Here is a 17126-nt window from a genome sequence, read left to right on the forward strand (position 1 = left end):
CTGCCTGGCTGCTTTTCTGGGTGGAAAACTGTTCATCATCAAGGAGTGTGACAGATCTTTGCTAATCTTGAAAGATCAGCAGAGACAGCTGCTGCCCAAGTCTTCCAGAGGGTACTACATTAAAGCATACTTGTTATCAAGTGCGAATACAGGCATATATACACAATAAATGGACAGTAAGGAGAGACCTAGAGCAAAATGACAGGGAAGAGGATGTGTGTAGACAGGCATTCAGAGCCTCCTAACAGGTATCTTCATGTCCAGTCTGCCCCTTGAAGAGAGGTGGTGGATTAAATGCTACTTCTTGTGGTCCGGGGGCCAGGCCAAATCTACAGTCCTTAGCTCCACAAAATAATAGGATGAATCCATACATCCTAAACATCCTTAAGCACAAAGCTGGCAGGAAGATATCCTCCTTATTGCTGATACTGGACTGATGAGAAATGACAACAGGAAAACAAATGAAAAGAAGCCCTGGTCTGGTATTAATTGGGGAGGTTGGTGGCCCTGCATGTGGCAGGGGGGTTGGAGATTAATGATTCTTGAGGTCCCTTCCAACCCTGGCCATTCTGTGAGCCCAATTTCAGCCCAGTGCTGAGAGCTCTGCTCAGAGGAACATGATGTGGGGTTTCAAACCTGACTAGACAAATTCCTTCGGATTCTTTAAATGCTATCTAAACTTAAGTTTTTGGGAGCAGAGAAGAGAACTGGACAGAGGAAAGTGAAAAAACCTGTGTTTATGGTGCTCCAGCCCACAGAAGGTACTGGAAGTTATCCAATAAGCAGAGAAAAAAGTATTTCAAGACATTCAACCCTCCAAAATTTAGGGAAGCACGTGAAAATTTCAAGTCTCAGCCAAAACACGCCATCACACTCTGAGAGGCTGCCAATATTGTATTCTGTAGGCGTTGCACCCAGCTTTTCAGAGATGAGGGAAAGCGACAGGTGAAGGACAACGCTTGATGAGAAGGGGCAGAAATGAGATTTTCAAAAGAACTCTTGAAAGCACGATGATTTGCAGTTTAGATGACAGAATTCACTCTAGATTACATCTTTAACTGCTTCATCACAAATCAGTCCACAACAAGTTTGTAGTGCATCCTTTACAACATGGCAGAATTGGTCTTCAGTAACTTGAGGATCAACCCCTTTAACTGCATGATCTGTGCCACACACTTCAGGATAACTCAGGTTATATGTAGGGATGACTTAACAACTGTATCACATCAGTAACACAAAAGCTCTGCTACTTCAGGGATGCAGAATGAGAGGGCTTGTTAGGCTAATAACTTTTTACATTTTACATCCTAATGCAATGGCTGTTAGCATGTTATGTGATGAAGTTACTTATTTAAGGAGCAGGTAGTGTGATTGGATTTCAAAAGTACTGACCAGTAAGCAGATCTCTCTGCTTTCTCCAGGAACTACTTCCTATGTTACGGCTTTACAAACCTACGACTTGGGAAATTAATGTGCTTACACAGATACAGAAGCCTGACTTCAGAGCTTTATTTTGTCTTTCCATTTTCCAGCTGCCTGACAAATAGAGCCATTATCTGTGTATCTATTGACCTCAAATAAAAAAAATAGTTACTGCTGCTTCTCAGACATCTTACGCTTTAGTATACATGGAATGATCCACTCGAATATCCTGCTAAGCCAAGTGCAAACAAGCTGATTTAAATTCTCAGTAGAAAAGTAATTAATACTCTGAAAAGCTCTCTAGGATTTCATCAGGAGTGCAAGCTAAAAAAAGAATATACAATACGTCCAATGCCTGTAACGAGTGGCAGAGAATCACAGGGCAAAGGCAGGAGTATGAGGGGAGTTGTAAGCATATAGAAGAATGGTATCACAAAACCAGAGTCGTGCTGGTGCTGTGTGGGGCACTGGATGGAGGTGAGCATCAGTTTTCTTGGTGGGAAAGCGTGCTCTGATGAAGTGTATGTGGAGCTTGGGGAGTTTCCTGGCTCACTTCTAATGCATTCGTATCAGAAAGCAGAAACTGACTGATAATAACCATTGTATTGTACTAACAGGGATGCACAACACAAGTGGAACTTCTGCAGCTGAGGAAGGAGACAGAGAAATTCATCCACTCTACACAGCAGAGGACTCCAGGCCTAAGGCTCACAATTTGTGACTGACGTTCATAAAGCCATCTAAGGCCAAATACAATAATTTCTCCCCTATTCCAGCTATATCCTGCTATTTACACCTTTCACTAAGTGTTGAAAACCGAGCTGGAGCACTAAGGAGAGAGAACACTCAAGTGTTATTACTTACAATTACTCCCAAATTGAATCAGCTGTTCAGAAAAGATCAGGCATGAAACCTGTTAGCTATCAAACACAAGCATGTACTGATGAACCTATGTATTAGTTATTCCTCACAGCAGTGAGTGAATTTTAATAATGCAGTTTTTTGTTCTCGTATTCTCCTGGGGTGAAGAATTACAATTGGTGGCAATAGAAATACACTCCCAGCCTTTTGGAGCTGTATTAGATTTCTAGTCTGACTCACTCATTTTTCAGGCTGAGGCAATTTTTTTCTTTCTGAAATTATTAGCAGTTCAAATCAGCCAAAAAGTGTTCTCATTTCACAGGATTTCAGACCTTATAAATCCACAGAACAATAGATGAGAAAGACTTATTGGGTTAATTATTGTTCCATCTCCCAATACCATTATAGGATGGACTTCTGTAGCACATTTCTCAATATATTTCCTGACTCATCCTAAATAATCTTCCATTTATTTTCAATGACTACAGAGTAATTCAATTATATCATCTCAGGAGGGTTTTTAATGAGAACATTTTCTATTCCAAAGTCTTGTTATTTCCACTACCAAGTATGCTCCTATACTCTTAACATTTTCACATATGAGTTAAAAGTATTGCTGATGATGCAATGGAATAATTGAAAACATAAATAAAAATGCAACAAAAAGGTGGTAACTGATGATAGTTTGAAAAAACAAAAAAAAGTGTTTTAAAATGATCAGATAAGCAATTTTTGTCTACTTTCAGCTCACTTACACTCCCAAGGATACAGAGAAGTCGTCTTCTATAATCCACCTGCCCTTCAGTGCTTTTGTTTTTATGAATGCTGCTCTAAGCTGCCAGCACTGAGGCATTCTGAGCTGAAAGTATTAACACTACCGTATCAACTATTCTCCAGATGTTGGGTATTCCAAGTTCCACTGATCTTTCATCTAAGTGCTGAAAAAGTCTGAAGAGAGCTAATGAAGCCTAGCCTCCTGAAGGTTGTCACCTGTCTGTGTGTCTTTTCAAGTATATTATGATTTTTGTTTTTAACATTCCACACATAACTAGAAGATCTCCATCTCTTCCACTTAGAATTCTCCATCCACAGAGAGGTATGGGAATGAAATGCACGCTGTTCCAGGGAGCTGCAGAAATTACCCCATAGGAATTTCAGTTCATGTGATCATCTCTCACTGCCTTGTCTATGTATTTGGAGAATCTATAAGCTAAATCAGATAATGCTTGTGCTCAGATCTCAGACAAGATCACCTTGTAGTGTGATTCCCCCTGGCATGTACAGCCAGCTTACATGTGAAGGTGTCTATCTGTGTGTACCTAGATATGCACACACACACACACACACACACACACACGTGTGTGATACTGGCTGTTGTTCTTTAGGAAGCCCATGAGATCTAGGCTATGTCCCATGCATTACGCTGTTTGGCCTGTACTTTCAAACAGCAATGTAAACAAGCTGGACCATTACTGACCAAGCCTGTCATTGCTCAAGAACAAGCTTATAGAAACATGGATACCAGCAGAGATGTCAATTTCCACTAATTCTTACTTCAGCAGGTTTGCTTATAAACACCTCGGAGGTACAGTAACACATCTGGACACCTGCTGTTCTCACTCAGTACTGAATTTCATCCAGACTTGTAAATCTTTCCTCATTATCACCATTCAACAAAAGAGAGCAGGCAAATGCAATGCTCAGCTTAATCCAGCACATGCTCAGGGTGGGTCTTTCCCCCCATCCTTCCCAGATGTCCTGGCACGAACAGCACCCAATCCCTGCCAGTTCAGAACTGACTCGAGACAAATTTGGTCAGAGCAAAAGAAAGGCACTAATTAAGGGAGGGCATAGGAAGGAGTAGGAATCAGCACTTGTAGCAAAACCACCTCAATTGATGGAAGAACAGTGGTGATTAAGCAGTAATGATGGCACAGACTGCAAGAATAAAGGCAAAAGAGAATTTGGAAACCCAAGGAGGAAAGGGAATTTAGTGCCAAGAAGTTTCATCTGGAGCACAGCAATTTGGCTGACTCTGCAGTCTCCCAAAGACCTCCTGTGTGCCCAGGTGTAAAACAGTCTCACACAGAATCACAGAATCACCTGGGTTGGAAGGGACCCCAAGGATCATGTAGTTCCAACCCCCCTGCCTAGCAGGGCCACCAAACATACACATTCAGATCAGGTTGCCCAGGACCCCGTCCAACCTGGCCTTAAACACGTCCAAGGACGGGGCATCCACAACCTCCCTGGGCAGCCCGTTCCAGGGCCTAACCACTCTCCTTGTAAAGAACTTCCCCCTAACATCCTACCTAAATCTTCCCTCCTTCAACTTGGATCCAAGAGTCTCCACTCTTTCCATTCACCCTGACGGATATGCTAAGCCATCGGGGCTTCAGTGTACCAGTAATTTAGACTGTCCTGGCCTCCAAGACAGGAAAATGCCCTTGAAGCACCCAAGCTCATGAGCCTTGCCTGGGGAACGTGGTAGCTGATATGGAAGGTGTTCCAGCAGCTAAGCAGGACAGAGATGTCATTCCTGCACTGAGAAACACCAGAAACAGCCCAGTTTGCTGGCAGAGATGAAACCTGATCCAAGCACACAGGCATCTCTGTTTTGGAGAAGGTACCACTGACAAACCTGGACCACACTGCATTTCAGTCTGTGCAAACCCACTGTTGCTTTGTGCTCAGTGTGAGATGCTGGGAGTGGGGGGATGTCTTACAAGTACGAAAAAGCCAATATTTATGCAGCAAGTCAAAATTACTAAAGGTGTTCATAACTCAGCTTCACCAAAATCCTTCTAAATTTTCTCATACCTGTCAAGTTTGCTAATCTATGTGTAACTAATTAGTCAGCTTTAAGTTAGCTGCTCAAAGACAAATATTTCCAAAAATAGCACTTTGCTTTAAAAAGGTGAAGTTTATCCCAGAGACGAGCGGCCGCACAGACACCAAAGATACTGCACTATACCCAGACTCTCACTGCAAGTCTGACATAGCTGGGAACAGAATGTCCTAAACATTTTCTCTTACAACTTATAAGCAGTTTTATGACAGACCGTTCCCAAAATCCTGAAGACGCTGACGCAATTAAACCTACTGAGAATATTTTCCTATAACAAAATGGTGTCTCCATCCACATAACAGCAGGTGATTTTATTACAGTATTCAAAACAGACCGAGTTCTAGCATGCCGCATTTTAAGCTCTAAGATACATTACTGGATACTAGAGAATAAATCCCCACTGTATTTGGCAGGAGAGCTCCCTCCTTCCTGGTTGACATGTATTTATACAGTGGGTATACAAAAATAAATGCTATAGTACAAACCACTTACAATGAACTAAGCCAAACCAAGTTCTAAATACACATTAATTTCCCTGAAGTAGGAAGATTTATTATTTTTTTCCAGTGGACAGAGGTAGCAAATGGATTGGGAAGCAGTGAGAAAGCTAATGGAAAGTCATCCTTGGGGTGGGAAGTTTTATTAAAGTTCGTAACACACGCTCACAGTAAAAGCTTTGTTTCTCCACCCATTCTTGACCCATCAGAGGTTTTCAGTTTGAACAAAAGCTTCCTAGCCTCTGACAACTTGGACAGCTGTCATCCTCTTCATGTAACTGGTCTCCACCTAACTATTGTACAGAAGTTGCCGAGACATCTATCAATAGACATGTACACATAACCCAAAGGATTTGCTTTTGCTACCACAGACTATGACACCAAGCTATAGCAACCACAGTTTCTGGTAAGCATATGCAAGAACCAAGAAAATAAGTTTGTGAGGAAACAGCTGTTGCTGTATCCCACGCCACAGAGTCCTCAGGCCACTTCTACTGCATTATTACTGCATTTTGAAGCGTTACAGCCTCTTTGCTTACAGAAATGACCAATGTATAAAACCTCACAACTGCATAATGTTTATTAGGAAATTTCCATGAAGATCCTTTTCCTCTCACCAACCAGAAGTTCAAATTGTTACTTGTATTTTGATTGCTTCGAGGCCAGTAGTTTTAGGAACAGAAGGAAACTCCCTTCAATGATCAGTCAATAATATGCTCATTTTTACATATAAACTTTTTTTTTTGCACTTAAAGTTGCTCTCTTAAAATAAATGGGATCAATAAGTAAATGAATTTTGAATGAAAACTCCACATCAGTGCACTCATTTACTGCAAGTACTTAACTCTGTTTTGCTCTTTTGTTCAAGACTAAACTTTTTTCTTATATACAAAGTAATACTGATTTAAAGAATGCATGTCCAGCATAATCCTCTTTAGTGATCATGTCATCAGGAAAGGATACACCATCCCTCTGGTGCATGCCCATGAACTCTGTTTCCAGGCTGACTCCTTGATGTGCTGGAAGCAAAGTGCCACAAAAAAGTTTGCACACTCAATATTATCTTTAACTCTCACATCAAGAGGCCACTTGGTAGCTTTCCTGCCTTTTGTTTGCTAGCCACAAGGCTGTCCTCTCCTTGTGGGAAGCCATGCACACGTACAGGGAACACCTGGGTCATGAAAAACAGAGATTCCAGTGAAAGTGATCATTTTAGCTTTGACATCACTTTAGTTCATATCTAGGTGATCATCTGCACAACTGGCTTTTCAAACAGGTCAAGCAGAGCTGAAGTAGGATCTTGACAAATGAAAGGCTCACCCTCTCTCCACAGCTCCCTTTCATTTCACCATCTGCGCACTACTTCCATTCACAGAAATTAGCCACCCGAGACTATTAGCAAAATGCCAACCTCGAACAGTACCTTTAAGCAGTAGATAGAGCATTTTAGATTTCAGAACACCACCAATTATTGGATATACAGGGTCCAGAACCTCCAAAAAACCCACTCCAGTAGCTCCATAGAAAGACTTCACTACTGGAAGTAAAACTGAACTGATCCGTCTCTCTCTCCACCCTTCTGAAATGGTGCTGTTTGCTAAAGCAAGAAGTGGTACCTCCGCTTCTCTTGCTGAGTACTCATCTTAATGCCAGTCAGACCCAGTATTTAGAGGGCATTGAAACACTGAAAACAGCGTCCACTAGATCAAGTTGGATTTCCAAACTGTAAGGCTTTTCCAAAACCCCTGTTTTCACTGGAAACGTAAATCCTTTGTTAGGTAAAGTTTTGTTCCTACTATTCCTCTTCCCCTTGAAAAACAATTTCTACTTGCAAGATGAAAAAAAGTTCTAAAAGAGAACACTAAGTCTTGATTTTTCCATGCAATTGGCCTTTGAGGAGCCTGTCAGTACCTCGAGGCTGCTCAGTCAAGGCTTTCTCACCATGACTGCCACAATTAATCTGAAGTTCTGCCCACTTCCTTAGCTGAAAGTGCATTCAAAGGCACACCCCGTGTCATAGTCCTTTTCTTACTAAGCTCAGTGAACAACATCTGGAAAGCAAATGAAAAAGCGCCGTTAAACTGGCTCTCCCTCACCCAAATTATACAAGAAAACAAGCCAGGGAAATTCCCAACATATTTTTGTTTCTGCTTATAATCTCAGCATTTAGGTATTTTAATATTGATCAGAGAGTATGCCTGCAGGGTAAGATGTGCTCTTTGGAGTTTAAACCTTGTAGTAAAGCGTCCAAGCGGTTTAGTTTATGTAACATCCAAGTTTTCATCACACTGTTCTTATTCCAAAGTTCTTTAGAAATTCCCATTGTATGTTTGCAGCAAGGTAACATTTAGATATTTAAGAGCATCGCCATCATTCTTCATAAAAATAAGTAATTATTATACTTAATCTTCATTCACTCACTTATAAAACATTCTTAAATACTCTTTTCTCTGAGTAAAAGGGTTATAGCAAAACAAAAAAAACCAACTCCAATGTATGTGGCAAAGCAAACTTCCGCAAGCATTTCAGTTGCTCCTTCTTTAAGGAGTATTTGGGGATCTGCGGATTTCAGAACAACAAAACATAATTACAGGTAGCACCAGAAAGCAGTGCTACAGATAATGATGCCAGATCAGCTATCTGGTTAAAAAACAGACCTAATAATCCACTGTTAAAAGTCTTAAACTCCAGACGGGCTTTTCAGTGTTTAAGGAAGAAATGGTTTCCATTTCACAAGCAATGCCAGCTTGTAACTCTGTAAGCACGCTTTGGAAATCAAACTTGACTGGATGCAACTTCAAGACACTTGATCTAACTTTGAAGATGGATCTGCTCTGATCAAGGGACTGGACCTCCAAGGGTCCTTTTCAGCCTGTAGTGATTCTTCAAATCGGTGCTGCAAGCCACAGAAGTCATACTTGCATTCAGAGCCTGTAGCCTCATGGCTGGATGCTCCAGTGTCAGCACAGCAGGAAGTGGCATTGTCCTGCAGGTTCCTTCCTTGGCACTCTGTCCTACATCTACAATGACCACACTCAAACTGGAGCTTTTCAAAAGATCACCAGCAGCCTCTTTTCTTAACGTTATTGCCTGCTTTCATTAACCCTAATATTTAGTACCTTCATAAGAACTGTCTTGATGACCCTTGTAAAAAAACTCTCAAAATCAGTCAGTATTTTCCAAAGATACTAGTGAGACCATGTCAGACAAACAGATAGGCAGCCCAGCCACGTACACTTCATTTCCTTAGGGAACATTTGGGATCCCCATTCTCTAAGTGACAAGTGCTTGAAAACCAAAGGAATTCTCTTGTTCTGAGCAAAAATAATGAAGGAGTTTTCTGAAAATGCAGGAGTAAAATAGGATCCTATACATACACAGTGCTGAGCCTATACTTTACTTTCTCTCAAAAAGAAACATTCTACTTCAGCAAGGCATTTTCTATAATTACAACAGCAGAGGGGATTTCCCCTGCCACATTGCTGAATGTGAGAAGCCCTTGATAAATGAAGGCTGTGGGCCAGGCAAAGTTCTCTTCATTTCACCCACCACTCTTCCCTCCAGCAGAGGTACAAGTCCCTGCATCCCTTCCTGAACTCAGTTCCGTCCCTCCAAGACTAAGCTTTAACCTGAAAGAAGAGCTGGGTCAAGTCTGTCTTGAGAACTGCCCTCAGAAAGGGAAGGGCTAGGAGGAGCAGGATTTTTCCTCCTTTTCCTCATTCAGTCTTTTTCTGCCCAGTACAGACACTTTGAAAGAAGCAAGTGACCTTCTCTTTTGCTGCCCAACACTGCCAGCACAATTCTTTACTGCCTCTCAGAGACACTAATATCGATGACAGGAAGGATAATACCGTGCACAAATAACTCTAAGCTTTGCAGTCACTTCTTACAGCCACTTCTGTTGCCAGTTCAAGATGAGAGAGCCACAAGGAAATAGAATAAGCCAAACCTGACCTGATTCCTTTGTGCAATCTTCTGTCCTTTGTTCCAACGGAGAACGGGCTTCAGAGGAGGCAGCTCCTTGTCCTCTTTTCCTCTTTCTATTACATGTTCCCCAAGGCTGTATGAAGCTTCAAATACAATTGGAGATATGACATCTTTGACTCTCCTCTGTAAAAGGAAACAAACAGAGATACTACCGTTACATACAGGTAGGCAGGTATTTATACACAACAGTGGTAAGCACAATTAAAGCATAAGTTGTTTTCAACACTGCAGACATGAAGCAGGCCTCTGTATCTTTGGTCTTCTTACTGCTGAACAGGAAAAAAACTTTTGTCACAGCAAAGGAAGTCAGATCAAAAAACAGTTAACAAGAAGTGAGTTATTCTTCTAGCACTCTTGGTTTCACTGGAATCCTTGGCACATTTTCCATACCTGTAAACCAAATCTTTCTAATTAAAACCCGAATATTTTCCATTAGGAGTACAAAATTGGAAGCAAAGGGTGTATTTTCTCTAGGGTTTCTAAATTCTAGGCTTTGATTCAGGTCACTTCCAGTGCGTTCCACCTACTTAAAAAAAAAAAAGTCAGAATTCCATCTCGAGTGTTGCACTTGTTAAAAATATTATTATCAATTAAATGAATGAATGGATAAAGTTACCAGCGTGGCTGTAAAAACAAGGCTACAGACATGCAGGGGTGAGGAAAGCCACCTGCCAGCGCTGTTCTGAAAGCAAAACTCATAGCACCCACCACCCTAAGAGCAGTAACACCTGCATAAAATAAAGCTTTTCTACCTTTCTAATCACTATATTTTAGGATTAACATCAGATGTACTAAATAGTGCCGCGTCATTTGTTTGATAGGATGAATCTTTATTATTATTATTGCCTTCTCTTGTTGCTTGAGCCCAAGCCACAAAACTCATACCATTTATTAACACAAGCGAAGCCTGAAGCCTGTCTTCTGTGAGAGGATAAAATGCTCATTGTGTTCTTTTTAGACTTGACTTCCAAAATCCAATTTACCAGAAAATGGAAGTGGCAGACATCCTACTTTTCCACAAGCAAACATCCCTCTTGAATTTTATCTACTTAAAAAATTGTGTGTGAATTCAATGCAGATGAAACTGAGAAGATAAGAAGATAACCAAAGACAACAGATCTTCAAATGGACCAGCACTCAACTAGACTTTGTACTGCACCAGGGGATGGGACATCCACTTCTTCAGCTCCTTCCTGGGGCAGGAGTTGTAACACAGAAATAGCAGTGCTAAGATTCACATAAGCTACTAGCTTTGCTCTCACAGAAAATCACGTGCAATGACTTCAGCGAGAACAGTATCAGCATACAAGGAGATTATAGATACTCAAAAACAAGACCACTAAAAGCACAGCATGAGGCAGCAGTGAAACAACAAATCATCGGGCAGATCACCACCAAATCCAACCGTTTGCAGCCAACTATGTCTGCGAAGAACAACTGAAAGTGGGTACAGTGGGTGGAATTAAAACCCACCTACAGTTTTTTTTCTAGCTCTGGTACTGCAGTATGGCAACAATAAGTGCTTACGATTCCTAAGTGTTTTAACACGACCTGGGAGGGCTCAGTCCAATCCCCTTTGAAGTCAAAAGACAAGTTTCCCATTGACTTCAATGAATGCAGGAGCGTGCCCATATTGTTTGCTGGTGTCTCTTGCCTTTTCATTTTAGTGCTGAAATTGTGACTTCCAGCAGCTAGATTAATTACATGTGTGGATATTCCTTCACCACACTTGTCTTTAATTAAGGATGAAAGTATGAATGCTGCCCAGTTACTAATTGTGCCACATGTTCAGTTTCTTCTGCTCACAATCTTAAAACATGAAGACAACATTACGTGGGATTTCTCCTCAGTAAGACAGATGCAGACAGTTCTGTCTCGCAGGTACACCACAGACCATCTGGGAAGCAAGTACAAAATGAGAACACTGAATATTTGCCCAAATGCAATCTGGAGAAGCATTATTTTAAGCTGGAAATACACACTGTTTCTTCCTCATACAGCCTACCCAAATGTACTACTTCCAGCAGTCAAACCAGGTGCTGCTGCCCATGTATCACCTTCAGGTATTTCTGATTTCTAGAAGGTAAAAGATGCAATGACAAACAGTTTTGAGATAAACTGAAAAATTCTTCAAATCAAGGAAAGTATTACTTGCTTTTTCTATCGAAAAAGCCCTATTTGAGTGGATTTGCCAAGGGGGATAATTTCTACAAGCAGCTTTTACATATATTTACGCTTTTTCACTAGGCTGAGAAAGTGTTGAAGGTTAATGACATTTCTGCAACGTGAAAAAGAATCCCTGGCAAGTCACAGCACATGGACAGCACAGCTTTTTTTTTTTAGCAGCAAAGATGCCTGGAGCACATCAAAACCAGCATGCTACTCAAGGAGTTCATATTATCAACAGAAGCAGCCATGTAACAAGTGTTCAATGCCTAACAGTAACAAATAACTAGATGTCACTGAACTGCTGCAAGTTTTTTCACAGTGCTTGAATTGGATCAGGGGCCTGAAGGTGGGTTTTCTAGCAGCCATCAGCTATGCCATGTAGCTTTCCTGTTCTCACAAAGCCATTTCTCTAGGGTGTTGCTATTTTCCTCTCTCAGCAAACCGTCCTGTCCAGTGCAACTTCCTGCAATGCAAACATCCCTAGCCAGCCTTCCTCTGGAAGGCTGTATTCCTTCCTCTGGATGCTCTACCTTCCCCTCTGAGGTTGCATGACATCACCCTGAGGTGATGAAAAAGGTGTTTAGGTATGAACTGTTGGTTTTTTTAACCAGGGTGCTTCCTCGTTATTACCAAGCAAGGATGTAACCCTAAGAAAGGAACACTCAAGAGCATCTACAACAGCAGTAAGTTGCTTACAGAAATTGCAAAAGACACTGTGGTCCTGGGCACTCACCCTAACAAAGAGCAGGCCTGCCATCTCACCACCCAGAATAAATACACTTTTTTTTTTTTTTTATAATGCTAGGCTAGAAGCTGGGCACAGCTTCTTCATTTTCTCTTCTGGCTGAGCAGGGGAGAAAAAAGCAACCAAGCAAACCAGCCGCTGCCAGATTTCTGACTGCATTTCTGTCTGGCTTTAGTAACAAGTCTGAAAAATCTGAAAAAGAATCACAGTGCAACTATCAAATGCCATAGTTCTGATCCTGAACAGCATTTCTGATTCCCCCTCTACAGCGGAGGATGATGACTGTAGGAAATTACTTTCTGCACAGTTTGTGGGCACAGAATAAGGCACACAGTGACAACACAAACACAGGCACAGATTCCAGCCTCCTAAAGGTTGTCTTCTCCAACCTTAACTTCGAGCTACCAAGAGCCCACACACATCAGAAAGTCAGGAAAACGTGGATGGAACAGGACAGGGCTTTGTTATGGCGGATAGGATTTGCTCTTCTCACGGTGTGAGCAGCTGCCAGAGAAGACTGGATACCATTTCAGCTTTCTTTAGGCTCAATGCCACAGTACAGTTAGGGGACTACGCACGAGCCCAGTAAATCATCACATCTAATCCCCTTTTCTCCTGCAAGGTGAAAGTCTCCAGCAGTGGCTCTGGAGACTGCCAAATTCCATTTTTAATTATGGCCAATGGGCTGAAAAACAAATTGAGATGTAAATAATCTTTATAATCTACCGCAAGAGTCCTGCAGGATGAAAGGTTGAAACATGGCCCTTTTACAGCAGCAAAACATTAAGTGAGAATGAAGTCATTTTCAACAGTGTTGAATGAGAAAATATATGTAGTCAATAGGATGGTTTCCGTGATTGCCCCTGACTTATCCTGGTTTGCATGTTTTGAGGGCTTCAATTCTTATTCTTCTTGGGAAAGTTACGTTCTATCAGGCCTTTTTTCTACTCTGACATGATCTTGAGGACATCAACCCATGTAAAGTTTCAGAGCTTTCAGTTAAATCAGTACAGCTTTTCAGTATTCTGAGAATTCAGCTTTGTTTAGCTTAATGACTAAGAACAAATTTGAGAATGTGTCTTTTAAAATACTCAACTTGAACATTATAGTCTAAACACGTTCAAGTTTTAAACAAGCACTAACAGTAAACTGTAAGCATTTTTAAAGGCTTAGAACATACAAAATAGATTTTAAAAACCTAATTTAGTAGATAACATATTAATGCCGTAAAATATATAAAGCCATCATGCTAATGCTGGGCTAGCATTAGCATGATAGCTAATCACACTTCAGTCAAGTCACAGGTCACTAACACCTATGTCATCAACTCAATGCCAAGGGATAAATTGTTCCCTGCTCAGTGATTTTAAAAATGACTCAAGCCCCCACCAGTCTTTGGAACTAAAGGCCACTACTTTCACAATTTATCATATGGAATATCAGCTGTAGATCTTAATAACTAGGCACAATGGTTCATTAACCAATCAAGATTATAGTGCGTGACTTCCAAATGAATTACATTCTCCTATTATCTCAGCCTCCCTCTCTAAGTTGTGAATCATATAGGAGACGAGATTTTGGAGCTATGCAATACAATAAAAATAGCAGACAAATTGGCTTTAAACTGGAAGACAGGCTTCCATTCATTCCAAACAAATGAAAGCGTAGGTCTCATTCTTGTACCTGAAAATGAATGAGGAGTAACTTGCTCATCCTGTTCCTCACAATACTTAAAACAAATCTAAACTGTAGCCAAGTTTTAGACGCCTCAGGTTACCAATTTCTAGTGCATGAGCCAAGTTTCTACTCTCAACCTGTTACTAATCCTGTGCAACACAAAACCCACCTCTGTTCTCAGGAGAGCCTTCCTGCATTTACTTCGATAAAGACATTCTAGGACTTGAAATAATTTGTTTCAGATTGATGTAATTTTAGCATTTGTATCTCCCCATTGCAAAGTCAAACAGAAAATGGTCATGTGAAAGTAATCTTGAAGAGATCTAGTTTCCATTCTGTACACAACATGCACACACAGAGTATATTTTAGACATTGCCTGTAGTTAAAGGAGGAAAATCACAATTGCCAAGTCTGTTTCAGAGATGAGACAGAACTAGAAGATTACTCGGTTGGTAAAAGCTCGTTTACAACATCACTGGTGAAATTTTGTGAAATTAATAGCATATGAAGGCAATTAGAGGCCTAACGCTTCAATAATCCATGCTTCTGTCTTCTTTTAAGATCTTGTGACAGCTATAACTCAAAAAGTAGGCAGACTATCTTTGTTGCTAAACTTCAAACATTACATGGCTTCTGAAGAATCCCAAAATTCAGAGCAGCAAAAAGGAGCAAAGGACTTGCAGGGCGTCACACACTTGAGCATTATTTACTGCTGGAAAGAATGGGAATGCTCCCTCTGTCCTTTTCCCAGCTGTGTTAGTCTAGCACACAATTGTTTCAAGCAGGCCAGCAACCCTCCTCAAACCCTGATAATGGGAAAAACGTAAGGGAGGAAAAAGCAAATCTTGAAGGGATCTGATGCTGAACAAACACCAGGCGTCAAGCAGCCTGCATGCATGGAAAGGACACCTTGAGATGGCAGGGGCTGAGCTGCAAGTCCAAACCCCGGCTGGATACAGGCTCACATTGAGTTAAAATGTGTCTCTGCACATCTGGCTGCCCGCTATCAGCCAGGGATGATAAAGGTATCACTGATGTCGGCATGAGAGAGACTGAGATCAGTGCTGTAAACATTCCATGTCAAAGGTTACAGAGACTTAACAGTAATATATTGCTGATAATCCTTTCATGGTAATCAGTAGGAAGAGTAATCATACGTGACCTGAATACAATATCATGTATTACTGAGCCCAGGCTTCAATTTCCAGCTCAATACTAACATGCATTATGACCATATAGTTTCAAATAGCTTTGTTTTCCCAATGGCTTATTTGTAAAGTTGAATGTTGCTTCTTTTATTGAGTCTAACTCTTCCAGGATGGGTTTTTGCTTGTATGTTTGTTTGTTTAAATCATCCATTTCTGTCCCTAAGGATCATTTTCTTATTTTTTGATTGACTGATTGAAGACTGAAACAGGTTAAACTGGAACACGTAGACAGCTAGCTTTTTGCCTGGTACAGCCATCTCTATAACATATGCCTGGCTATCTGCCATACTAACAATTGGAAAAAACGTCTGAAAACTGATGGTGAGCTCACTGCTCACCTAAGCTGAGAGATTCATTTCACAAAAAAGAATATAAGAAAGAATAACAGGGGTAACAACTAAAGCACTTATGTTACTCTTTCTGAAAATACTGAACCATTCGTATTCGGTAGGGAATTACACACCGAGTTGAGACAGTAAGTAAACCCACGCTTCTCTTGCACATATGTAACCCTACCAGTCACTTGTCTTTTCCACTGGATTTACTACATTTCATATTCTGCTGATACAAGCTTTTATCTAAAACCTAGCTTCAGAGATTTCCTCTAACACTGCCTTAAAATACATCAGTTCCACAGTCTGAGTTAATTCACCTACCAGTTTCTCTTTGTGCAAGATATCCCTCCAACCCTGATGGATGCACAAGCTAAGCATGGAGGTCTCTGTATGAAGCTGCCTTGTTACCTCACTCTCCAGATGGATTTTTTTTCCTTGATTTTTTTTTTTTTTCAAAGAAAGGGAAAAAGCACCTCCATTAAATCACTGCCTCTTGGGAATCATCAAAAGGCTCCTCCCAAATGTCTGTAAAAGATTCCAGAGCTGTAGGAAGAGCTAGGATACAAGACACATTCCTCCACTCTTCCCAGTGACCACCCCACTAAATGCCTGACTCTAAATGCCTGTTCCCATTTGTAGGTACCTACACCATCTCAGTAGGATAAATGATCTAAGAGGTTTGTGCAAACAGATTGAGGTTCCATACACCTTCTTGGATGTGGGTCTTAGGGTACATTTCATCTCATACAGTATGTCCCTAATATGTAGCAAGACACTAGGAAGTACCTCAATAGGTCAAACATCTTTGGGCTCAATTGCAAACCTGGTATCTCAAATGCTCTGAGTGACTGAATACCTGCTACAAGTGACAGAAAATGTGTCTGACTATCAAAAATCACAACAGCCATGGAAGAAATGTTTTAATGAACACTTCATTTAAAGCTGACTCGATTTGAAGGCCTAACACTGTGTTGCTATGATCCTTTCAACACTGTTGTGTCAAAAAGCATTTCATCAGTGGCTTTATAGGAAACACATGTATGAGACAAAGAAGTGTTCTACATAAGTCCAGTAATCAACAGCAACAGGAACGAATTAGTAGCATTCTGTCAGGATTGGAAGGAAGCAGAATAATCTTCTGCAGAAGACAGAGATGAAAGAAGGTTATCATCAACATTTTGCTGACAGTATTTTTAATTAAGAAGATCTGATAGAAAAGGTCCTTGGAAGTCTTGCAATAAATGCAATGCAGTTCTCAACCTGCCTGAGTCAGAGCAAGAGGCTGAGTGCGTAAGAAAACATACTGTTGAGAGGAGAATAATTTACTTTAAAAAAACTAGAGATGTTTAGACACAAAAATATGAATCCTTCTTTCA

General features: G+C 40.9%; 1 protein-coding gene across 2 annotated transcripts in view; it reads right to left on the reverse strand.

The window, feature by feature from the left end:
• ITGA9 (integrin subunit alpha 9) overlaps window positions 1–17126 on the reverse strand; it is a 213621-nt gene that overhangs the window by 101184 nt on the left and 95311 nt on the right. For both annotated transcript variants that reach the window (XR_007378066.1, XM_048950756.1), the window contains exon 16: window positions 9583–9738. Coding sequence is in view for 1 of the 2 variants with exons in the window: in XM_048950756.1 (XP_048806713.1) it covers window positions 9583–9738 (156 nt within the window). In the remaining variant the exon portion in view is untranslated. The remainder of the gene's footprint in view (window positions 1–9582; window positions 9739–17126) is intronic.

This window comes from Lagopus muta, chromosome 7 (assembly GCF_023343835.1).
Source record: "Lagopus muta isolate bLagMut1 chromosome 7, bLagMut1 primary, whole genome shotgun sequence".
NCBI lineage: Eukaryota > Metazoa > Chordata > Aves > Galliformes > Phasianidae > Lagopus > Lagopus muta.